The following is a 25,282-nucleotide window of genomic DNA, read 5'->3' on the forward strand; positions in this document are numbered from 1 at the left end:
TGCATTTCAATCTATTAATAAATATCTCTAGCAACAACTGAATAAACACATTTTTTGCACGTGGTTTTGAGGTCAGACCAATTCTTATTCTTCAACCAAGAAGATTTTAGCTAGCTTGATAAGCTTGCTAATATTGCAAATAATGAAGTTTGCTTGCTTAACTTTGACAATGTGGTTAGACTATCTATCTATATTATCCCCATTGATGAGTTTATAATTGTCAATAATTAATGTTTACTTTTGGTTAAAAAGGTGAAAGGTCGTTGGTGAAATGTCGCAAGTCGGGTAACAAAAATTATTCCCTTTTGTAGTTATGAGTTGGATGATGCTTAACCACGTTTCCATCCACATTGCGTAGAAAAATAAATCACGACGGCTGTGATGGAAACAGGAAGTGTCGTTAGTATTTAAGAAATGTCGAAAGGGCGGTTTGTTCGTTAGGATATTTTTGTGTCTGTAAAACGAATTGCAGTGGAAATGATTTCTTGCGCAATTTTTTTTCTAGAATAACCATGTCGAGGTAAATTTGCAGTCACAAAATGCTATGTTCTCTGGGCCTACCACTACGACTTGAAAATGTAATGCCGACTTTATTTAAGCAATATGTCAATTTACCTCGTTTGACTGCTATGATGAAGCAATAAGGCACCTCGGGGGTTTGTGGTATATGGCCAATATACCCCGGCTAAGGGCTGTTATTAATCTTGACCCAACGCAGAGTGCCTGGATACAGCCCTTAGCCGTGGTATATTGGCCATATACCACAACCCCCGAGGTGCCTTATTGCTGTTACAAACTGGTCACCAATGTAACTAGAGCAGTAAAAATAAATGTTTTGTCTTACCCGTGGTATACGGCTGTCAGCCAATCAGCATTCAGGGCTCGAACCACCCAGTTTATAATAGGCTATAAGTTGTGATGAAGTTCGCAATGAGGTGAAAGTGCACGGTGATGAGCTTGATTCTCTTTTCCAATAAATATTGAGGGTCTTAAGTTAAATGCTATGACGATCGGTGCTTAGCTGCCATTGAACAAATAAAAATTATCTTTCTCTTATCTATTTCATAATAGTCTGAACAAAAATATAAAATAAAATATAAAATGTAACATGTAATGTGTTGGTCTCATGTTTCATTAGCTGCAATAAAAGTTCCATACGCACAAAAAGCTTTTTTCTCTAAAATGTTGTTCACAAATTTGTTTACAATCCATCCACCGGACAGGTGTGGCATATCAAGAAGCTGATTAAACAGCATGCTCATTACACAGCTGCACCTTGTGCTGGGGACAATAAAAGGCCACACAATGTCCACCAGAGCTGTTGCCAGTTAAGTGAATGTTCATTTCTCTACCATAAGCCACCTCCAATGTCGTTTTAGAGAATTTGGCAGTACGTCCAACTGGCCTCACATCCGCAGACCACGTGTATGACGTTGTGTGGGAGAGCGGTTAGCGGATGTCAACGTTGTGAACCGAGTGCCCCGTGGTGGTGGTGGGCTGATGGTATGGGCAGGCATAAGCTACGGACTACGAACACAATTGCATTTTATCGATGGCAATTTGAATGCACAAAAATACCATGACGAGATCCTGAGGCCCAGTCATCTGAAATCCTTAGATTTAGGGCCTCATTAGTTTTCTCTTCCAATTATAATGTGGGGACTTTTGACCAGGGACATTTTAAGCATTTTTTTTCTTCTTTCCCCAACTGCACACTTGCAGGCTACCCCTTCATCAGAGAAGGAGCCTTGTTGCGTCGTTGCTATCCCCGTGGCTGTCCTCAAACTGCCCACTCCCACACCGCAGAAAGCATTTACTCTTCAGGTATGCTATTACATCACTCTTCAGTTGTGGCTAAACAACCCACATGGTCATAGACGGAGTCATGATGAGCACAATGGATGCTAGTCTGGATGTGTTCTCTTTCCCCCGTGTTGTGTACGTATGTAGGTCAGTACGGAGCCCCCGGTGTACCTGGAGGTGGAGAACGAGGTCTCTGCAGTGTCCGGAGCCAAACTCAGCCAGCTCCGCTGTTCCAGGGAGGGCAGGGAGTGGGACACGTTGCTGCCCAGCCGAGTCATCACTGCAGCGGGCAGCAGGTAAGCAGTAAGGGGGAGGGAGGTTCTACACGTCTAGTAGTATTAATGGTAGTTGTCTGCTGTCTTAATACTTTACACTTGTAGGAATTGGCCTAATGTGGATAGAGCTAAATTGAAGTGTTTCTTCCAGAATAAATATGAAAAGCTTAAACAACCAATTGAAAGGGAACAGTTCGAAGATTGAGAAAAGCACGAGACCAAAGTTGAGGACATAACAGTTCACCTGACACACGACTAAATCCAAACGTTACACTGTTGATTTTATGTGTATTTTACATTTACTGTACTTTTCGACGCGTTTGTTTATTCCTAAAATCTGAAAATAATCTGGATACATTCAGTAACGTGATAATAATATTGGGGTAGGTGCAAGTCGAGACAAAAAAAATGACCCGTGTTTGAGTGAGAGGACCAACCGGTCTCTCCAAGAGGCCACACACCTCTACAAAGTGTGCACAGGTCTTAAGTCATTTCAATGCACTTTTATGACTCAAGGAACAGTCTTCAACTATATAATCTGTTTTTTTTTAGAAACTCTCCTAGCTGTGCCGTTGAGGAACGAAGAGCACACTTGCATTTGTGTTATTTGGAACACAGCTCTGCGTCCCCCTCCATCACACAGTTACGGTTGTTAAACGCAATCCAGAAACGTCACGTTTTATAAATCTCAATCTGGTTCAGGTGGGCGTCATTTGAAAGCTTTGTTCTATTTGCCAACATGACTCGTTTATAAAATATTATCTTCGTGTTCGGCTTTCACAATGCGAACGGATCATAATTTTGGCGCACGTAGAAAATAATCATGGGTGTATTCAGGCGCCTTGTTCTGCAGCGATGTTTCTTCACAATAGACAAACAGGCTCATTTTGTTCAAAACAACCCAGGTATGACGCCATGTCATCTTGGAACTGTACATCAAACAAAGTGATCATAAACCGTGACACTGTATATATTAGGTTTATGATATGGAAATGTGAAGTGCACATTTGGACTCACAGGTGTTTGGCTTGTATCACATCAGTGGTATTTATTCTGATCCTCAATGTCTCGTCTTTGAAAATACACAGAGTCCTCTTAATTTACAGCATTTCCCCTCAGGCAACAGAAAAAGCAGAAGTTGCCAAATTAGTGGGAGGGATGGTGACCACTTCTTGTCGCTTGAGGTGCTCAAGTTCAGAACATCTGTCAGTCAAAACCCACACAGAGCTGTGAAGCGCAGAGCCTGAGCTATGATGTCATGTATAGCATGTTACTGTACAGTCACTGAGCTATGATGTCATGTATAGCATGTTACTATACAGTCACTGAGCTATGATGTCATGTATAGCATGTTACTATACAGTCACTGAGCTATGATGTCATGTATAGCATGTTACTGTACAGTCACTGAGCTATGATGTCATGTATAGCAGGTTACTGTACAGTCACTGAGCTATGATGTCATGTATAGCATGTTACTGTACAGTCACTGAGCTATGATGTCATGTATAGCAGGTTACTGTACAGCCACTACGTTTTGATTTCGGAGCTTATTAGTTCCCAAATCTGTCGGGGGGGGGGACTATCTATTGTTCCATGGAGTGAATCTGTTTTTCAATGCGTTTGTACGGGCTAATATCAGTAAGGTCAAAGAAACAAAATAAACATTTTCTTCAAATCATTTTTCGTTTGTTATTGTTATCCTTCAAGGGGTCTTAAAATTCTAAATCAAATAACAACATGATTCTTGGTATGACCTTCTTTAAAAAAAATATCCATATAGCTTACTAAAATCAACTGTTTGCTGATCTTATCTCAGATATAGGAGAGGCACTTGAGAACACACTTCCTTTCGACGGGGCTTCGACTGGTAATGGGTTAACAAAGTAAACCATAACAATATGCCTGGGAGCTGCCGGTGCTTCTGCTAATGTGGTTCTCAGCTTTAACATCTCTGGAGTTGACTGTGCTGTTTTTATAGGGGGATTTAGCTTCCATTCCAACTGTGGTAATGAACAACTGTTAGCTTTATTTACAGCGTAGTAAATAAGGCGTGTCTCTCTCCTCTTCCTCTCCTCCCCCAGTGATGTGGTGGCAGTGGCGTGCGAGGACCGCATGTTGTCTGTGTTTTCGGCGTGTGGCCGCCGCCTACTGCCCGCCATCCTGCTGCCCGCGCCCATGTCCGCCCTGCACTGCTCAGGCTTCTACGTCATGGCCTTGACCGCCTGCGCCACCCTGTCTGTCTGGTGAGCGAGAGCCCCGTGACACACACACACACACACACACACACCCGTATTGAAGTGACAAAACCTATTGAGATGCACCATCTAGGCTGCTGCCCTGATGGGAAGTTTCCCCTTGGTGCTCTGGCCATGCTCTGGTCATGCTCTGCCCAGCATTTTTCACTTCCTTCATCACTGTTCTTTTAATTAGACCTATTGTTGTATTTATTCACCCTACCACCACCACCCTACCACCACCACCCTACCACCACCACAACCCTACCACTACCACAACCCTACCACCCCACCCTACCACCCTACCACCACCACAACCCTACCACTACCACCACCCTACTACACCACCACCCCACCACCCTACTACACCACCACCCCACTACACCACCACCCTACTACACCACCACCCCACCACCCTACTACACCACCACCCTACCACCACCCCACCACCACCACCCTACTACACCACCACCCCACCACCACCACCCTACTACACCACCACCCTACCACCCCACCACCACCCCTACCACTACACCACCACCCCACCACCCTACTACACCACCACCCCACCACCACCCTACCACCACCCTACCACTACACCACCAACCTACCACTACACCACCAACATACCACCAACCTACCACCACCACCCTACCACCCCACCACCACCCCCACCACTACACCACCACCCTACTACACCACCACCCCACCACCACCCTACCACCACACCACCACCCTACCACTACACCACCACCCCTACCACACCACCACCAACATACCACCACCCTACCACCCCACCACCACCCCCACCACTACACCACCACCCCACTACACCACCACCCCACCACCACCCTACCACCACACCACCACCCTACCACTACACCACCAACCTACCACTACACCACCAACCTACCACCAACCTACCACCACCAACCTACCACCACCACCCTACCACCACCCTACCACCACCACCCTACCACCTCCCCACCACCCTACCACCACCACCCTACCACCACCACCCTACTACCTCCCCACCACCCTACCACCTTCACCCCACCACCACCACCACCCTACCACCACCACCCTACCACCACCACCCTACCACCACCCCACCCCACCACACCACCACCCCACCACCCTACCACCACCCCACCACTAATGTGCAGAGGTGTTGAATATGAGTCAAACAAGAAATTGGTCACCACCTGTGTTAATTGATGACAAGACAACCAATGAGCCCACGCAGCAGCATCAGAGATGTTTGGGTTTCTATATAGGCTGTTGTTTAATAAAGAGGAGTGCTATAGTTGTCAATGAACTGTTAACATGTGTGAGTAACAGGGTCACAGTTATAATTAAAGCATCTGATCATCAATGGATTAGAGATAAAAGCTGTTTGTTTTAACGCAGCGGCCACATAGCCTTATCACCTAGGTGAGCGATGAGTGTGGGATTTCCGACTGCTTAACACCCATACTCTGGGGTGCACTAGCGACGGCGATCACTCCTGACTGGCCACACCTTGTATTTTAGACTAGAGACAACCCCTAGTCCCCTGACAACCCCTAGTCCCCTGACAACCCCTAGTCCCCTGACAACCCCTAGTCCCTTGACAACCCCGAGTCCCCTGACAACCCCGAGTCCCCTGACAACCCCGAGTCCCCTGACAACCCCGAGTCCCTTGACAACCCCGAGTCCCTTGACACTTCATTTGAAGTGTGAACATTTGCCATTTTTGGTAGTTTAGGTCTCTTCTCCACAGAGACTTACTGGAGCAGTTAAGGTTAAGTGAATCGCACGTCGTCACCTCGTCCGCTCGGGGATTCAAACAAGTTACCTTTCGATTACTGGCTCAACGCTCTTAACCGCTAGGCTACCTACCGCAGCAACATGGTGATATCTCAGACATGCTCTCTGATAGGCTCGGAAGAATGACGCGTTGCTCACAACTATCAAATCCTGTCAGATCTCATCAAGTGTCTAGGGTGTTCAGAGGCTAGGGGTTGTTTGTTTCTGGACAGGGCCATACATTGAGTACGTCATTGTAAATAAGAATTTTGTTCTTAACTGACTTGCCTAAGTTAAATAAAAGTTTTTTTGTTTTTTTTAAATGAAAAAGATTTGAGACGTGTTTTTTGTTGTTCTTCTCCACAGGGACGTCCAGAAACAGAGTGCCGTGGTGAAGAATGAATCTTTGCAGACCATTTTATCAGGTGAGAGGAGTTCTGCTTCAGACCGTCAGTACCGTTGAAAGTGTGGATTATATCCCAGCGCAGGTTGAGTATCAACAACAGAGTCCTGCCGGTTACGTGACAGCGTGGGGGGGGGGCCTGCGGTTCATATACAACCGTACGTCAGAACACTGTCTTATTACTTCTCCCAAAGTTAGCGTAGCATATCACGCAAATGGACTGGTCCACTGCTCCTGTTTTTCAGTTTGCATCTTCCCAGGTCCCAGTATGGTAAACTAAACTCTGTGTGTCCTGTCAGTCTGTGACCAACAGCCTGAGACCTGTGGATCAGAGCGTGAAATTCGCCCTCCAAGGCTGTGTGACAGCTCTCCCCAACCTATCCCTTTTTATCTGAGGATTTCGGGCTTCCTTGTGTTGATTTAGCCCACCAGCTAGTGTGTGTGTTGGCCACCATACTCCGGTGCTAATCCTGTCAAGATGTCCTCCACTGCTGTGCTCGCTATCAAGGCCACCAGGCAGTAACGTTCAACTACAGTCGTGGCCAAAAGTTTTGAGAATGACACATATGAATTTCCACAAAGTTTGCTGCTTCAGTGTCTTTAGATAGTTTTGTCAGCTGTTACTATGGAATATTGAAGTATAATTAATTAACAAGCATTTCATAAGTGTCCAAGGATTTTATTGACAATTACATGAAGTTGATGCCAATAGTCAATATTTGCGGTGTTGACCCTTCTTTTTCAAGACCTCTGCAATCCACCCTGGCATGCCGTCAATTAACTTCTGGGCCACATCCTGACTGATGGCAGCCCATTGTTGCATAACCAATGCTTGGAGTTTGTCAGAATTTGTGGGGTTTTGTTTGTCCACCCGCCTCTTGAGGATTGACCACAAGTTCTCAATGGGATTAAGGTCTGGGGAGTTTCCTGGCCATGGACCCAAAATATCGATGTTTTGTCCCCCGAGCCACTTAGTTGCCTTATGGCAAGGTGCTCCATCATGCTGGAAATGGCATTGTTCGTCACCAAACTGTTCCTGGATGGTTGGGAGAAGTTGCTCTCGGAGGATGTGTTGGTACCATTCTTTATTCATGGCTGTGTTCTTAGGCAAAATTGTGAGTGAGCCCACTCCCTTGGCTGAGAAGCAACCCCACACATGAATGGTCTCAGGATGCTTTACTGTTGGCATGACACAGGACTGATGGTAACGCTCACCTTGTCTTCTCCGGACAAGCTTTTTTCCAAATGCCCCAAACAATCGGAAAGGGGATTCATCAGAGAAAATGACTTTACCCCAGTCCAATCCCTGTACCTTTTGCAGAATATCAGTCTGTCCCTGATGTTTTTCCTGGAGAGAAGTGGCTTCTTTGCTGCCCTTCTTGACACCAGGCCATTCTCCAAAAGTCTTCGCCTCACTGTGCATGCAGATACTCTCACACCTGCCTGCTGCAATTCCTGAGCAAGCTCTGTACTGGTGGTGCCCCGATCCCGCAGCTGAATCAATTTAGGAGACGGTTCTGGCGCTTGCTGGACTTTCTTGGGCGCGCTGAAGCCTTCTTCACAACAATTGAACCGCTCTCCTTGAAGTTCTTGATGATCCAATAAATGGTTGATTTAGGTGCAATCTTACTGGCAACAATATCCTTGCCTGTGAAGCCCTTTTTGTGCAAAGCAATGATGACGGCACGTGTTTCCTTGCAGGTAACAATGGTTGACAGAAGATCAAAGATTCCAAGCACCGCCCTCCTTTTGAAGCTTCCAGTCTGTTATTCAAACTCAATCAGCATGTCAGAGTGATCTCCAGCCTTGTCCTCGCCAACACTCACACCTGTGTTAGTATCACTGACATGCTGTCAGCTGGTCCTTTTGTGGCAGGGCTGAAATGCAGTGGAAATGTTTTTTGGGGATTCAGTTCATTTGCATGGCAAATGGGGACTTTGCAATTAATTGCAATTCATCTGAGCACTCTTCATAACATTCTGGAGTAGATGCAAATTGCCATCATACAAACTGAGGCAGCAGACTGTGAAAATTAATATTTGTGTCATTCTCAACTTTTGGCCAAGACTGTATATAAAACTTGAACGGGTCACTTTCCTAGATAACCACATCTATGAAAGTTTGTTAGCTTAGCCAGCTGTATGACATGTGATTCAGTTTGCCTCCCCTAGGCATCTCTCCCCTGGTATCCCTCTCCCCTGTTATCACACGCTAGCTACACACGCTTGGTGTCACAGGCTAGCTACACACGCTTGGTATCACAAGCTAGCCACACAAGCTAGCTTGCCAGTTTATTAAACTAGCTGCCACTGTGTGTTGTCAGCTTGCCTTACAAAATGACTGCGATTCGTGCGTATTTCGCATAAATAAGCATACATTTAAATATGTTACAGCTCATATTCCAGCCATGTTTACATCGCCTGTGTAACAGTATAACTTTAGACCGTCCCCTCGCCCATACCCAGGCGCGAACCAGGGACCCTCTGCCCACATCAACAACAGTCACCCCTCAAAGCATCGTTACCCATTGCTCCACAAAAGCCACGGCCCTTGCAGAGCAAGGGGAACTACTACTTCAAGGTCTCAGAGCAAGTGACGTCACCAATTGAAACGCTATTTAGAGGGCACTATTCCACTAACTAACTAAGCTTAGCCGTTTCACATCCGTTACACCTGCCAGATTATTGTAGCTCTCTACCCTTCCTGTGTATTGTGGTAGCTGTTGTAATACAGTCTTCGGTTACTATTATATTAGTTAATTTGATGAGTCAGTGTATTGTATAAGAAATATATTTTATGATTGATTTTGTTTACATTCTGAGCTCCGAGAACACCGCATCACCGTGATGCTAGGTATGCATGGCTGCTCCTCTTGTAGAGCTGAACTACAGGTTAAAGACGGTCATGATCCACTGGCTACCTGTCTGACCCCTGCGTTAACTGCACCATCCTGCCTGTGAAGGTGAGGGAAGCGAAGAGGGCCTGGTTTTCACAAATAATTTACCAGTGTTGTTTGCCAGGACCCACCCAGGGCCACCAAAAACAAAACCGATGGCAACCCCCCCCCCAAACCACTGTAAAAAAAGTAAATAAATAAAAGCCTCAAACAGAATGCAGATTCCTTCTCTTCTAAGAAGGAGCTAATAAAAACGCATTTGCGTTCCTTCAAGCCCCCGAGTCGGGCCCCCTCTCGCACACTGCCGTACAGGGGACGCAACAGAGGACTCCGATAGCTGAGATGATGATCTGCTGTCCACTTGGGCATCCAACCAGCACTGTAGTGACCAGGATGACGACACGCCCAACATGATGAGGGAGGTGCCAACCACTGTGGATCTATTCAGTCTCAATGCCAAAGGAGGAGGAGTCATAAGGAAGCTCTGCCTCACTATGCACAGTCCTGCGTGCTGCCGTAGCTAGGCTAGAGCTTGATGACCCTCAATCACCAGCCCCCGCAGCTAACCCATTCTTTAAGAAGGCCCAGGCAGCGACACCGTTCAGTATGCCACCTTTAACGTCTGTTCTTAAGGAGCTTCGGAGATGCTGGTCTGACCCGCGGGCCCTTGCCCACCACGGCAAGGACAGTAGGACGCCATCTGCCAAGCGCGACGCAAAACAACATGGGCTGGACCATATGCCTAAGGTGGATGAATGCATATCAGAGCTAATGCTCTCTCCAGATGAAGCCCTGAAAGATGTGATGTCTGCCCCAGACCTCCGTGCTCATTTTAGCACAGAACATGATGCTCCAGCCGCAGTGCGCAGACCCGGACTTCTGCAACCTGAATGACGCATCTCTTCAGTGCTTTGCGTTCATGAACAGAGAACAGACTGCTCTTCGGCCCGCGGCTAAGCAGAGAACCAGAGGGAGCAGTGGGATGTTTGCTATGAGGCAAACAGATTCTCGTGCTGTTCCAAACCGCTGCCGTTCCCCCGCGACAAGAAGAGTCGAGTTCAGAGTTCAAGAGCCCCCTGGGCTTGGACACCTTAGCCCACACATGGCCAGAGGGCCTCCGACCCCGATCTTAGCAACGCTGCACATGGTCTCTCAGGCTCAGCACAGGCTGCTACTTGGCGTACTGCCCCCATCCTTTCCAGAATGCGGAGGATGAGTGAGCTAATCTCCTGTGTCCAGTCCTTTCCCTCATACGCTCTATGCAAACCTCGGAGCCCTACAGGAAGTCAGATCAGCTGTTTCTGTGCTTCGGTGGGAAGTCAAAAGGCCTTGCATTGTCCAAGCCAGAGGCTTTCACACTGGCTTGTGGATGTCATCACTCAGGCCTACAAGGGAGCAGGGCTCCCTGTCCCAGAAGGTGTGAGATGCCACTCGACCAGAAGTGTCACCACATCCTGGGCGACGCTGAGAGGCGTCCCCCTGAAATGAAATATATGCAGCTGCTACCTGGTTGTCGCCCTGCGCGTTGTCAAGATTTTACAAGGTCGACGTCGCATCCTGCCACACCATGGGCTCTACCATTCTTCCAGTGGCACTGGTGTATTAATCAGAGGTTAGTGGTACTCCTCGGAGGTTAGTGGTACTCCTCGGAGGTTAGTGGTACTCCTCGGAGGTGAGTGGTACTCCTCGGAGGTGAGTGGTACTCCTCGGAGGTGAGTGGTACTCCTCGGAGGTGAGTGGTACTCCTCGGAGGTGAGTGGTACTCCTCGGAGGTGAGTGGTACTCCTCGGAGGTGAGTGGTACTCCTCTGAGGTGAGTGGTACTCCTCTGAGGTGAGTGGTACTCCTCTGAGGTGAGTGGTACTCCTCTGAGGTGAGTGGTACTCCTCTGAGGTTAGTGGTACTCCTCTGAGGTTAGTGGTATTCCTCGTGACCTTGTTGGTAGACGTCGTCCATACCTTCAACTGCACTCACGGTCCGAAAGGTACATTAGTAACTTCTGTTCTACGTTATAACTATGGTTCTATGAATACCTGGAAGGCTGTCAGTACTTTCCTGTCACTCAATCTTTTGGGGTGAGAAGATTTTCTGAGACAGCGCGTGGTCTGACATACTTTTAAATATGAACCGCGGGGGGAGGCACATCCTCCCACGCTGTCATGTCACCTGCTTGACTTTGTTATTATTACTCAAACCTGTGCAGAGCGCGTGGGATATAATCTATACTTTCAACCTTACTGACTGTCTAAAATGTTTTTAAAGCTTAGTTTTTCTCCCCTTGTATTCATCCTCTCCTGTCTCTCTCCCCTTGTATTCATCCTCTCCTGTCTCTCTTCCCTTGTATTCATCCTCTCCTGTCTCTCTTCCCTTGTATTCATCCTCTCCTGTCTCTCTTCCCCTTGTATTCATCCTCTCCTGTCTCTCTTCCCTTGTATTCATCCTCTCCCTTGTCTCTCTCCTTCCCTGTATTCATCCTCTCCCTCTCTTCCCTTGTATTCATCCTCTCCTCTCTCTTCCCTTGTATTCATCCTCTCTCTCTTCCTTGTATTCATCCTCTCCTGTCTCTCTTCCCTTGTATTCATCCTCTCCTGTCTCTCTTCCCTTGTATTCATCCTCTCCTGTCTCTCTTCCCTTGTATTCATCCTCTCCTCTCTTCCCTTGTATTCATCCTCTCCTTCTCTCTTCCCTTGTATTCACTCTCCCCTTGTATTCATCCTCTCCTGTCTCTTCATCCTCTCCTCTCTCTCTTCCCTTGTATTCATCCTCTCTTCCCTTGTCTCTCTCCCCTTGTATTCATCCTCTCCCTCTCTCTCTCTCCCCTTGTATTCATCCCTTGTATTCATCCTCTTCTCTCTCTCCCCTTGTATTCATCCTCTCCTCTCTCTCCCCTTGTATTCATCCTCTCCTCTCTCTCCCCTTGTATTCATCCTCTCCTCTCTCTCCCCTTGTATTCATCCTCCCCTCTCTCCCCTTGTATTCATCCTCTCCTCTCTCTCCCCTTGTATTCATCCTCTCCTCTCTCTCTTCCCTTGTATTCATCCTCTCCTCTCTCTCTTCCCTTGTATTCATCCTCTCTGTCTTCCCTTGTATTCATCCTCTCCTGTCTCTCTTCCCTTGTATTCATCCTCTCCTGTCTCTCTCTTCCCTTGTATTCATCCTCTCCTGTCTCTCTTCCCTTGTATTCATCCTCTCCTGTCTCTCTTCCCTTGTATTCATCCTCTCCTGTCTCTCTTCCCTTGTATTCATCCTCTCCTCCCTTGTATTCTCCTCTCCCCTTGTATTCATCCTCTCCTCTCTCTCCCTTGTATTCATCCTCTCCTCTCTCTCCCCTTGTATTCATCCTCTCCTCTCCTCTCATCCTCTTCCCTTGTATTCATCCTCTCCTCTCTCTCCCCTTGTATTCATCCTCTCTCTCTCCCCCTTGTATTCATCTCTCCCCTTGTATTCATCCTCTCCTCCTCTCCCCTGTATTCATCCTCTCCCTCTCTCTCCCCTTGTATTCATCCTCTCTCCCCTTGTATTCATCCTCTCCTCTCTCTCTCCCTTGTATTCATCCTCTCCTGTCTCTCTCTCCCCTTGTATTCATCCTCTCCTCTCTCTCCCCCTTGTATTCATCCTCTCCTCTCTCCCCTGTATTCATCCTCTCCTCTCTCTCTCCCCTTGTATTCATCCTCTCTCTCTCCCCTTGTATTCATCCTCTCCTCCTCTCCCCTTGTATTCATCCTCTCTCTCTCCCCTTGTATTCATCCTCTCCTCTCTCTCTCCCTTGTATTCATCCTCTCCCTCCTCTCTCTCCCCTTGTATTCATCCTCTCCTCTCATCTCTCTCCCTTGTATTCATCCTCTCCTCTCTCTCCCCTTGTATTCATCCTCTCCTCTCTCTCCCTTGTATTCATCCTCTCTGTCTCTCTCTCCCTTGTATTCATCCTCTCCTGTCTCTCCCCTTGTATTCATCCTCTCCTGTCTCTCTCCCCTTGTATTCATCTCTCTCCCTTGTATTCATCTCTCTTCTTCCCTTGTATTCATCCTCTCCTGTCTCTCTTCCCTTGTATTCATCCTCTCCTGTCTCTCTTCCCTTGTATTCATCCTCTCCTGTCTCTCTTCCCTTGTATTCATCCTCTCCTGTCTCTCTTCCCTTGTATTCATCCTCTCCTCTCTCTTCCCTTGTATTCATCCTCTCCTGTCTCTCTTCCCTTGTATTCATCCTCTCTCTCTCTTCCCTTGTATTCATTCATCCTCTCCCCATCCTCTCTCTCTTCCCTTGTATTCATCCTCTCCTCTCTCCCTTGTATTCATCCCTCCTGTATTCATCCTCTCCTGTCTCTCTCCCCTTGTATTCATCCTCTCCTGTCTCTTCCCTTGTATTCATCCTCTTCTCTCCCTGTATTCATCCTCTCCTGTCTCTCTTCCCTTGTATTCATCCTCTCCTGTCTCTCTTCCCTTGTATTCATCCTCTCCTCTCTCTCCCTTGTATTCATCCTCTCCTCTCTCTCCCTTGTATTCATCCTCTCCTCTCTCTTCCCTTGTATTCATCCTCTCCTGTCTCTCTCTTCCCTTGTATTCATCCTCTCCTCTCTCTCTCCCCTTGTATTCATCCTCTCCTCTCTCTCTCCCTTGTATTCATCCTCTCCTCTCTCTCCCTTGTATTCATCCTCTCCTCTCTCTCCCCTTGTATTCATCCTCTCCTCTCTCTCTCCCTTGTATTCATCCTCTCCTCTCTCTCCCCTTGTATTCATCCTCTCCTCTCTCTCCCCTTGTATTCATCCTCTCCTCTCTCTCCCTTGTATTCATCCTCTCCTCTCTCCCTTGTATTCATCCTCTCCTCTCTCTCCCCTTGTATTCATCCTCTCCTCTCTCTCCCCTTGTATTCATCCTCTCCTCTCTCTCCCCTTGTATTCATCCTCTCTCTCTCTCCCCTTGTATTCATCCTCTCTCTCTCTCCCCTTGTATTCATCCTCTCCTCTCTCTCCCCTTGTATTCATCTCCCCTCCCCTTGTATTCATCCTCTCTCTCTCTCCCCTTGTATTCATCCCCCTTGTATTCATCCCTCTCTCTCCCCTTGTATTCATCCTCTCCTCTCTCTCTCCCCTTGTATTCATCCTCTCCTCTCTCTCCCCTTGTATTCATCCCTCCTCTCTCTCTCCCCTTGTATTCATCCCCCTTGTATTCATCCTCTCCTCTCTCTCCCCTTGTATTCATCCTCTCCTCTCTCTCTCCCCTTGTATTCATCCTCTCCTCTCTCTCTCCCCTTGTATTCATCCTCTCCTCTCTCTCCCCTTGTATTCATCCTCTCCTCTCTCTTCCCTTGTATTCATCCTCTCCTCTCTCTTCCCTTGTATTCATCCTCTCCTCATCTCTCTTCCCTTGTATTCATCCTCCTCTCTCTCTCCCTTGTATTCATCCCCTTGTATTCATCCCTCTCTCTCCCCTTGTATTCATCCTCTCTCTCTTCCCTTGTATTCATCCTCTTCCTGTATTCTCTCTCTCCCCTTGTATTCATCCTCTCCTGTCTCTCTTCCCTTGTATTCATCCCTCCTTGTATCTCTCTTCCCTTGTATTCATCCTCTCTTCCCTTGTATTCATCTTCTTCCTTGTATTCTCCTCTCTCTCTCCCTTGTATTCATCTCTCTCTCCCTTGTATTCATCCTCTCCTCCCTCTCTCTTCCCTTGTATTCATCTCTCTCCCTTGTATTCATCCTCTCTCTCTCCCTTGTATTCATCCTCTCCTCTCTTCCCTTGTATTCATCCTCTCTCTCCCTTGTATTCTCTCTTCCCTTGTATTCATCCTCTCTCTTCCCTTGTATTCATCCTCTCCTGTCTCTCTTCCCTTGTATTCATCCTCTCCTTGTATTCTCTCTCTTCCCTTGTATTCATCCCTTGTATTCATCCTCTCTCTCTCTTCCCTTGTATTCATCCTCTTCCCTTGTATTCATTCCCTTGTATTCATCCTCTCCTGTCTCTCTTCCCTTGTATTCATCCTCTCCTCTCTCTCCCCTTGTATTCATCCTCTCTCTTTCCCTTGTATTCATCTCTCTTCCCTTGTATTCATCCTCTCCCTTGTATTCTCTCTCTCCCTTGTATTCATCCTCTCCTCTCTCTCTTCCTTGTATTATTCATCCTCTCCTTGTCTCTCTCTTGTATTCTTGTATTCATCCTCTCCTCTCTCTCTCCCCTTGTATTCATCCTCTCCTCTCTTCCCTCTCTTCCCTTGTATTCATCTCTTCCCTTGTATTCATCCTCTCCTGTCTCTCTTCTCTCTCTTCCCTTGTATTCATCCTCTCCTCTCTCTCTTCCCTTGTATTCATCCCTTGTATTCATCCTCTCCTCTCTCTCCCCTTGTATTCATCCTCTTCTCTCTCTCTTCCCTTGTATTCATCCCTCCTCTCTCTCTCCCCTTGTATTCATCCTCTCCTCTCTCTCTTCCCTTGTATTCATCCTCTCCTCTCTCTCTCCCCTTGTATTCATCCTCTCCTCTCTCTCTTCCCTTGTATTCATCCTCTCTCTCTTCCCTTGTATTCATCCTCTCTTTCTTCCCTTGTATTCATCCTCTCCTGTCTCTCTTCCCTTGTATTCATCCTCTTCTCTCTTCCCTTGTATTCATCCTCTCCTGTCTCTCTCTTCCCTTGTATTCATCCTCTCCTGTCTCTCTCCCCTTGTATTCATCCTCTCCTGTCTCTCTCCCTTGTATTCATCCTCTCCTGTCTCTCTTCCCTTGTATTCATCCTCTCCTGTCTCTCTCCCTTGTATTCATCCTCTCCTGTCTCTCTCCCCTTGTATTCATCCTCTCCTGTCTCTCTCCCCTTGTATTCATCCTCTCCTGTCTCTCTCTTCCCTTGTATTCATCCTCTCCTGTCTCTCTTCCCTTGTATTCATCCTCTCCTGTCTCTCTCCCCTTGTATTCATCCTCTCCTGTCTCTCTCCCCTTGTATTCATCCTCTCCTGTCTCTCTCCCTTGTATTCATCCTCTCCTCTCTTCCCTTGTATTCATCCCCTCCTCTCTCTCTTCCCTTGTATTCATCCCCTCCTCTCTCTCTTCCCCTGTATTCATCCTCTCCTTGTCTCCTCTCCTAGGCACAGAATGCACCGTGTCCCAGTCTTTACTGACACAGCAGGGGGTCCCAGTCATTGGTCTCTCCAATGGGAAGTCTTACTGCTTCAACTCCTCCCTGGAGACATGGTAAGACACACACACACACACACTTACTTTAGACAAATCATTAAAGTCACACATTCTATATTACTCTTGTAATTATCTTGTTGTGTGCGGTGTGTCAGGAACCTAATAGCAGATAAACAGGACTCCCTGGTGCAGTGTGCCGACTTCAAGAACTGCATCTCCTCCCAGGATGCACCTGTGTCACAGGGACCCCTGGCTCTCACACAGGGACACAACCTCAAGTGAGTCTTGACTGTTGACGATGATCTAGGATCAACTTATCATAACCTTATCCATTAGTGGGGACAATGCTAAACTGACCCAAGATCAGAGTGTAGGGAAACGTCATCCTACACAGACTGATACACACTCACCAAAATTTACTCGTGATTAGAGCAGGGCTGAAGGTCTCTGATTAAGAGCTGAATGGTTCAGGTGTAGATGTCATGTTAACGGTGAACAGCAAGGTCGTGTTCAGGAACCAGACTAAAACAGGGGGAGGTACTATCTGAACTCGTCCAATAAGAAAAGACTTGTTTTTCCTTTTCTGTCTCAACATGTTTTCAGACATTTTCACATGTTGTGTCATATTGACAGTAATGTCTATCTGTAGACTGCAGTTACACACAAAACGATCATGAGCATTGCCTCGCTGCACGCCGCGCCCACTGCCGTTGAAGGCTGCGTGCCACGCCCACTGCCGTTGAAGGCTGCGCGCCACGCCCACTGCCGTTGAAGGCTGCGCGCCACGCCCACTGCCGCTGAAGGCTGCGTGCCACGCCCACTGCCGCTGAAGGCTGCGTGCCACGCCCACTGCCGTTGAAGGCTGGCGCCACGCCCACTGCCGCTGAAGGCTGCGCGCCACGCCCACTGCCGCTGAAGGCTGCGCGCCACGCCCACTGCCGCTGAAGGCTGCGCGCCACGCCCACTGCCGCTGAAGGCTGCGCGGCCCACTGCCGCTGAAGGCTGCGCGCCACGCCCACTGCCGCTGAAGGCTGCGCGCCACGCCCACTGCCGCTGAAGGCTGCGCGCCACGCCCACTGCCGCTGAAGGCTGCGCGCCACGCCCACTGCCGTTGAAGGCTGCGCGCCACGCCCACTGCCGTTGAAGGCTGCGCGCCACGCCCACTGCCGTTGAAGGCTGGCGCCACGCCCACTGCCGTTGAAGGCTGCCTCCTTGTAACAGTATGGGAGGTGAGATGTGGGAAGAAGTCTTCGGCTTCCAGACATTTGAACAGATATTAAAGAGCGGCCACTAGTTAACAAGTGCTGTTTATTTCAATGGGCAAGCGAGAAGTAGCCTGTAATATTGATCACCATGTCAACTAGCGTTACTGTATGGAGGTGTTGTGTTGACCTGAGGTGTTCACCACTGTCGTCTCCAGTGATAACATGGCCAGACGTTTTCCTCCAAGGTTTAGCGATGTTCATGACGATGGTCACTATTTGGAAGTCACGGGATACAGTCTACTCGGTGGAGAGTGCACGTTTGGTGTTCCACAACGCAGCTACACTGTGACCTTCGACCCCCCCCCGCGCGCACGCCTGCCGAGTTAACAGTTCTGTTAATGTTCCGACGAGGGAAGTAGCTCGTTCGTGTCGTCAAGGTGACGATACAGTCGTTGCTTGGTTGTAGTGATTTTTACACCGTAAATGTGCAAGTAGACTGTGGCATTAACTTTCGATCCAAAAATGATGAAACTACGTTTAATCCAGAAAACTTTGCCAAATCTTTCCGATGTTTTAATGTTTTCCTCTCCCAGTGCGGGTCGCCTGGCCTCCAGACTGTCGTCCACCCCCCACCACCTGCAGCATGGTATGACCCTGGTTTTCCTGGAGAACCAGCTGGCCTCAGCCCTCACCCTGCGCTCCAGCACAGAGTACCACTACTGGCTGCTCATCTATGCACGCTTCCTGGTCACCGAGGGTGAGCCCAGACTGTGACCCACATGACAACCTATGGCCTTCTACTTTAGACCAGGGCCCATAGAGGAAGTGGATGGGGCATGTGTGACAAAATGAACTGAAATCAACTCCGTATTTGGTCATGTGATTTGGCAGTTTTATTTTTTAACATGCACACGTGTCCCTTCCATTGATTTGTTAGCTGGTAGTGGCCAAAGTAAGTTAAAGATTGTAGTAGCTGAAAAATGAACCATGGATTATAGTTTCTCATGGCCCATAGACTCAGGATGAGGAACCATCTATGTTGTAAAATCCGGAACTTTCCTTTTTACTTGACGTTTATTTCTTGCTGTCTAACCTTTGTGTTTTGTCCGGCAGGCTCTGATTATCGGCTACGTGAGCTCTGTAAAGACTTACTGGGACCAGTGCACAAGTCTGCCGGCAGTGCCTGGGAGCCGACAACCCTGGTAGGTGCCTACAAGGCAGCACGGCTAGGGCCGAATGAATCTTGCCCCCGGGCTCAATTGCTACAGCATTTAGCCTGCGTTTAAACAAGCTGCCCAATTAAGTTTTTTTTTTTTATTTTGACTAATTGTTATTTTAGACCAATCAGGTCAGCTCTTACCTATAATTGGACAGAAGAACAGAATGGGGCTTCCTGTGAAAACACAAGCATTTATCCTGTAAATACTTAGCAACAGAATTGGATTTAAAACCGGTGTGGCTGAAAGGTGAGTCAGCCTCCTTCAGCTGTTTTTAATCATCCTGTGAGTACTCTGAAATCATTTATTGAGAGTACTCGAACAGTGAAATAATTTGAGTACTCGAACAGTGAAATAATTTGAGTACTCGAACAGTGAAATAATTTGAGTACTCGAACAGTGAAATAATTTATTGAGAGTACTCGAACAGTGAAATCATTTATTGAGAGTACTCGAACAGTGAAATAATTTATTGAGAGTACTCGAACAGTGAAATAATTTATTGAGAGTACTCGAACAGTGAAATAATTTATTGAGAGTACTCGAACAGTGAAATAATTTATTGAGAGTACTCGAACAGTGAAATAATTTATTGAGTGTACTCGAACAGTGAAATCATTTATTGAGAGTACTCGAACAGTGAAATCGTTTAATGAGAGTACTCGAACAGTGAAATAGTTTATTGAGAGTACTCGAACAGTGAAATAGTTTAATGAGAGAGTACTCGAACAGTGAAATCGTTTAATGAGAGAGTCCTCGAACAGTGAAATCGTTTAAAATACCCATCCCTAATCCCAAATGAAATAGCAATGATGATTGAGAGAACAGTGATTTATGGGATTGGGTCAATCCCAGAGAGGGTCCCAAACAGCGTTGGTTACAGGAACACTCCTCGTGATGGGAGGTCGAGGCTCAATTAGAATAGGAGTTCCAGTAATGAGCTCCAATCCAAACACAGTGAAATGATCCTGTGACTTGCCCTTTGACCTTTCTGTCTGTCCCCAGGGCCTGCGGAAGAGGGACCTCTTGAGAGAGCTGCTGCCTGTCATAGGACAGAACTTGCGTTTCCAGAGGCTCTTCACAGAGTACCAGGACCAGCTGGAGCTGCTCGGCAACAAATAGCACTTCTCAAGTAACTCACTTACTAACCCCACTATCCTATCCAGCCCAGCTCCACCCTGGCTGCTGACCGACATTCTCTCCTCCAGCTCTGGCTCTATCCAGCCCAGCTCCACCCTGGCTGCTGACCGACATTCTCTCCTCCAGCTCTGGCTCTATCCAGCCCAGCTCCACCCTGGCTGCTGACCGACATTCTCTCCTCCAGCTCTGGCTCTATCCAGCCCAGCTCCACCCTGGCTGCTGACCGACATTCTCTCCTCCAGCTCTGGCTCTATCCAGGCCAGCTCCACCCTGGCTGCTGACCGACATTCTCTCCTCCAGCTCTGGCTCTATCCAGCCCAGCTCCACCCTGCTCCGTCTAACCAAGCCTGAAGGAAGCTCTCTGTCCCTGGGTGGAGAACCACTGGCACCCGGGTTGCAGGATGCTGAAAACAGCACTGAATAATGACTGATTATGCATCGTCATCAAGTATCCATTAATAATTGATCGATTTAATTATGTTGACAATGATAAATATGTTGGAACTGTTTTCGGCGAACTCCAAGCGCTGCTCTATCTGTCAGGAGAATTCTCTTTCTGGGAAGATGGAGAAAAGCGTATACCTGGTTTTGGATGGGCCACTAGAAGCACAACAGTCCCGTCCCCCTTAACCTCCACCGACTCCCTCACCGGACCCCTGCTATGTGTGGCTGCTGCCCACCAGGCCTGGCTATGGGTCGCACCTGTCCTCTCCTGCCCTGGGGTGCAACTATACAGGGTCATCTGGGGTCACATGCTTAAGGGTCAATGTAATGAAAAAAGCAAAAGCTACAGTAGGATAGAGGAGCTGTGTTCTACCATGAATCACCCTCTCCTATCTTTACAGAATGTGTACAGACTCTTTTCTGTTAGTCATTTTTAAATGTTTGTACAAGGCAACTTCTTTTCCATTTTCTAAAAAAATAAAAATAAAAATGAGAGAAAAATAATACAAACAGGCAACACTTGTGTTTTGAAATTAAATAAAACAATCAACAAATGCTGTTTGGCGAATCTTCGTGTCCACGGTTGTTTCTGTCTCCTACCTGTCTGGAGCCTCGGGCCTGGCCTGTCTGGACTGGCCTGTCTGGAGCCTCGGGCCTGGCCTGTCTGGAGCCTCGGGCCTGGCCTGTCTGGAGCATCGGGCCTGGCCTGTCTGGAGCCTCGGGCCTGGCCTGTCTGAATAAATTAATGCTGATCTATTCAGGATGACATGGTTGTTTTTCTTTCAATATGCTAGTTTGTTAGCAGAGTTAAGGATGTGTGCCAATAAACTATCCTAATGTGTGCACATGATCACTTCCTTTCTTGGATTAGAATGGAAATGACTAGTATAAGTGATGTGTTGGAAACTCCACCTGGCCCGTGCCTTCATCAATCCAATGACTTTAGATTTGTGGGAGATGATAGAGAGGGCAGGGAATATTATTGAGGTGGAAATGAGGACTTGGCTGTTGTTCCATAGTTGACCACAGGGGGGTAGTAGAGACCCACAGTACACAGTTCAGAGCATTGTAGAGACCCATAGTACACGGTTCAGAGCATTGTAGAGACCCACAGTACACGGTTCAGAGTGTTGTAGAGACCCACAGTACACGGTTCAGAACATTGTAGTAGAGACCCACAGTACACGGTTCAGAACATTGTAGTAGAGACCCATAGTACACGGTTCAGAACATTGTTGTAGAGACCCACAGTACACGGTTCAGAACATTGTTGTAGAGACCCACAGTACACGGTACAGAACATTGTAGTAGAGACCCACAGTACACAGTTCAGAACATTGTAGAGACCCACAGTACACAGTTCAGAACATTGTAGAGACCCACAGTACACGGTTCAGAACATTGTAGAGACCCACAGTACACGGTTCAGAACATTGTAGAGACCCACAGTACACGGTTCAGAACATTGTAGAGACCCACAGTACACGGTTCAGAACATTGTAGTGACCCACAGTACACAGTTCAGAACATTGTAGTAGAGACCCACAGTACATGGTTCAGAACATTGTAGAGACCCACAGTACACGTTTCAGAACATTGTAGTAGAGACCCACAGTACACAGTTCAGAACATTGTAGAGACCCACAGTACACGGTTCAGAACATTGTAGAGACCCACAGTACACGGTTCAGAACATTGTAGTAGTGACCCACAGTACACGGTTCAAAGCGTTGCCAGGCACCACAAAGGGAAGGTCTTCATGACAAGGTCAGTCAGCACCTGTCCAATATGTTCAGTGTGTGGACAGCATGCTGTTTGTGACTGGCATTCTGTAAATAATTCATGCCATTCACTGAAACACGCCCAAAATAGCCGTCTGCAGAAATTAGCCAAATACTGCTTCCCCTGAGGAATATCAATGACAACCTGTGCCCCAAATGGCACCCTTTTCCATACATAGGGCTCTGGTCAAAAGTAGTGCACTATGTGGTAGTGCACTATATAAGGTAAAGGATCCCATTTGGGACACAGACACCAATCAAACAGCCGGAATAGAGAGAATGCTAATCTCTAATGCTGATTAACCCAGAAAGGGTTTCCCCTTCCTGCCGCGGGGTTAGTGGTGATTGTAAAAAGTTTTGCAACAGAAATCAGCATTTCTTATTAGGCTATTGAGGCCTGTTTGCTTAAGTTTGGTCCTTCCTTTAACGAGGCAAATCAGTTAAGAACAAATTCTTATTTTCATTGACGGCCTAGGAACAGTGGGTTAACTGCCTGTTCAGGGGCAGAACGACAGATTTGTACCTTGTCAGCTCAGAGATTTGAACTTGCAACCTTCCAGTTACTAGTCCAACACTCTAACCACTAGGCTACCATGCCACCTCTACACTCTAACCACTAGGCTACCCTGCCACCTCTACACTCTAACCACTAGGCTACCCTGCCACCTCTACACTCTAACCACTAGGCTACCCTGCCACCTCTACACTCTAACCACTAGGCTGCCTGCCACCTCTACACTCTAACCACTAGGCTACCCTGCCGCCTCTACACTCTAACCACTAGGCTACCCTGCCGCCTCTACACTCTAACCACTAGGCTACCATGCCGCCTCTACACTCTAACCACTAGGCTACCCTGCCGCCTCTACACTCTAACCACTAGGCTACCCTGCCACCTCTACACTCTAACCACTAGGCTACCCTGCCGCCTCTACACTCTAACCACTAGGCTACCCTGCCACCTCTACACTCTAACCACTAGGCTACCCTGCCACCTCTACACTCTAACCACTAGGCTACCCTGCCTCCTCTACACTCTAACCACTAGGCTACCCTGCCGCCTCTACACTCTAACCACTAGGCTACCCTGCCACCTCTACACTCTAACCACTAGGCTACCATGCCGCCCCTACGCTCTAACCACTAGGCTACCCTGCCGCCTCTACACTCTAACCACTAGGCTACCCTGCCACCTCTACACTCTAACCACTAGGCTACCATGCCTTCCTCCATCGTTGGACGGTCACAACAGGAACAGTCGACTCAAAGTAACAAGTAAACGTGTTCCTTCCTTCCCAGCACCACAGGACCAACACCTGAGAATCATCCACCCAGTCGATTTAAGGCCCCCTAGACCTACACACTCACCTAGTCTACCTTCTGACTTGTGAATCCTATTCACTTGAATGATTGAATCAGAGGTTTTAGAAAGACAGCCTCGGGCATCCAGATGACGCCTCTGTCTCCCAATAACATCCCCCTCCACTGAGGGCGTTTCAATGCTTTACCGTGTGAGTAGTTCACTCCACGCGGTGGGTTTCACCTCATTATGTACCGGGGCTGTTTAGACACGTGTCCCAAATAGCACCCTATTCCCTATGTAGTGCACTACTTTAGACCAAGGGGTTTGATGAAAAGTAATGTATTGTAAAGGGAATAGGGAGCCATTTGGGATATACCTCTCACTGAGATGTTATTTCAGCACTGATGGGCTAACACATGGGTCCATTAACAACCCTGTCTGTCTATAGACACACATTTTAGAGCGAGAGGTGTGAATGGCAGTTTGAAAAGAGGCCGCAGAGAACTCTTCAAAGTACTGTAAGGACTGGAGAAAAGGGTTAAGGAGTGGTACCCCTGCTAGGGGGTACCATGTGGGATGTCCCGAGGCTTTTTGCAGAGCAGAACATTCACACACCTGAGATCTCTCGCTACTTTCACCACACTTTTTTTTTTTTTTTTTTGGAACATGCTGAATTTTTGTGTTTTTCCAAACTGAAGTTGTTGAAGTCCTTGATCGACTTATGTCAAGGGGGCGAGTTGTGGTGCATAGCCTACGGAAGTGGAATCAAGAAGCAAAAGGGATGGAATCAGTAGAATTATGGCAGCTACACTGAGGGAGCAAATTGGCTTAGTTTTACTAACTGTGTGTTGTTGAAATATGTACAGTATCTTGGCATTTCTCACTATTGGAACAAGATACTTGCTGTACCCCACTGGCCCGCTGCTAGATCCAATAGAACTGTCTCCTTCTCCGTTTTAATATGCGCGGATACCGGAGGCTATAGATTACTGGGGAATAATTTGGACTGCTTTTCCTCATGTTGAGTGTGAGCTATCATCACACCGCTTGCTATCTTCAACTGCCTTCAGCACGGAAAGTTTACTTCATACCCATGTGCTCTGTCATTTTCACTTTAATAACCCAGCCCCGCTTCCTCTTCCAAAAGAAGCAGTTTGTTCGGGGCTCACTGTGGGCCACATTTATTTTTGGGGCCTTTGACCCTCAATCGGGCGAAAAAAATCCAATTCAGTGATAAATATGACATGTTTTAAGTGGGTCAAACACATACACACACACACACACACACACACACACACACACACACACACACACACACACACACACACACACACACACACACACACACACACACACACACACACACACACACACACCCACGGGCTCAAAGGGGAATATTAAAGCTGTTGGCATTATGTAATGTCAATGCAATGCATTTGCAATTCATATTAAAAGTCAACTGTATTCGGGTTTGATGCCACCCCAGACGTCTTTGAGACTAGGAGTGAGTCTTACCTCACCTGTCTGCTTAATTACTCCTGAGTTACAGAACACGTGTTCCGAGATGCTACCATGCATAGGAATATATATATATACACACACACACACACCCCACTGTGCCTCTCTCACAAACATCTACAACACAGTACACAGAGAGTGAGCCGAACACTGT

The 25,282-nt window shown here is 47.5% G+C and overlaps 1 protein-coding gene across 1 annotated transcript in view; it reads left to right on the plus strand.

Moving 5' to 3' along the window:
- The window catches only part of LOC135512999 (protein HIRA), a 41,300-nt gene extending 19,924 nt beyond the window's left edge, over nucleotides 1–21,376 (plus strand). Inside the window, exons 18-26 of the mRNA XM_064935650.1 lie at nucleotides 1,723–1,824; nucleotides 1,951–2,099; nucleotides 4,163–4,324; nucleotides 6,470–6,528; nucleotides 16,472–16,577; nucleotides 16,676–16,798; nucleotides 18,319–18,482; nucleotides 18,839–18,927; nucleotides 19,948–21,376. Of these exons, the coding sequence (XP_064791722.1) occupies nucleotides 1,723–1,824; nucleotides 1,951–2,099; nucleotides 4,163–4,324; nucleotides 6,470–6,528; nucleotides 16,472–16,577; nucleotides 16,676–16,798; nucleotides 18,319–18,482; nucleotides 18,839–18,927; nucleotides 19,948–20,064 (1,071 nt within the window). The 3' untranslated portion in view covers nucleotides 20,065–21,376. The remainder of the gene's footprint in view (nucleotides 1–1,722; nucleotides 1,825–1,950; nucleotides 2,100–4,162; nucleotides 4,325–6,469; nucleotides 6,529–16,471; nucleotides 16,578–16,675; nucleotides 16,799–18,318; nucleotides 18,483–18,838; nucleotides 18,928–19,947) is intronic.
- The last annotated feature ends 3,906 nt before the right edge of the window (nucleotides 21,377–25,282 follow it).

The sequence above is a fragment of the Oncorhynchus masou genome, chromosome 1, assembly GCF_036934945.1.
Source record: "Oncorhynchus masou masou isolate Uvic2021 chromosome 1, UVic_Omas_1.1, whole genome shotgun sequence".
In the NCBI taxonomy this organism is placed as follows: domain Eukaryota; kingdom Metazoa; phylum Chordata; class Actinopteri; order Salmoniformes; family Salmonidae; genus Oncorhynchus; species Oncorhynchus masou.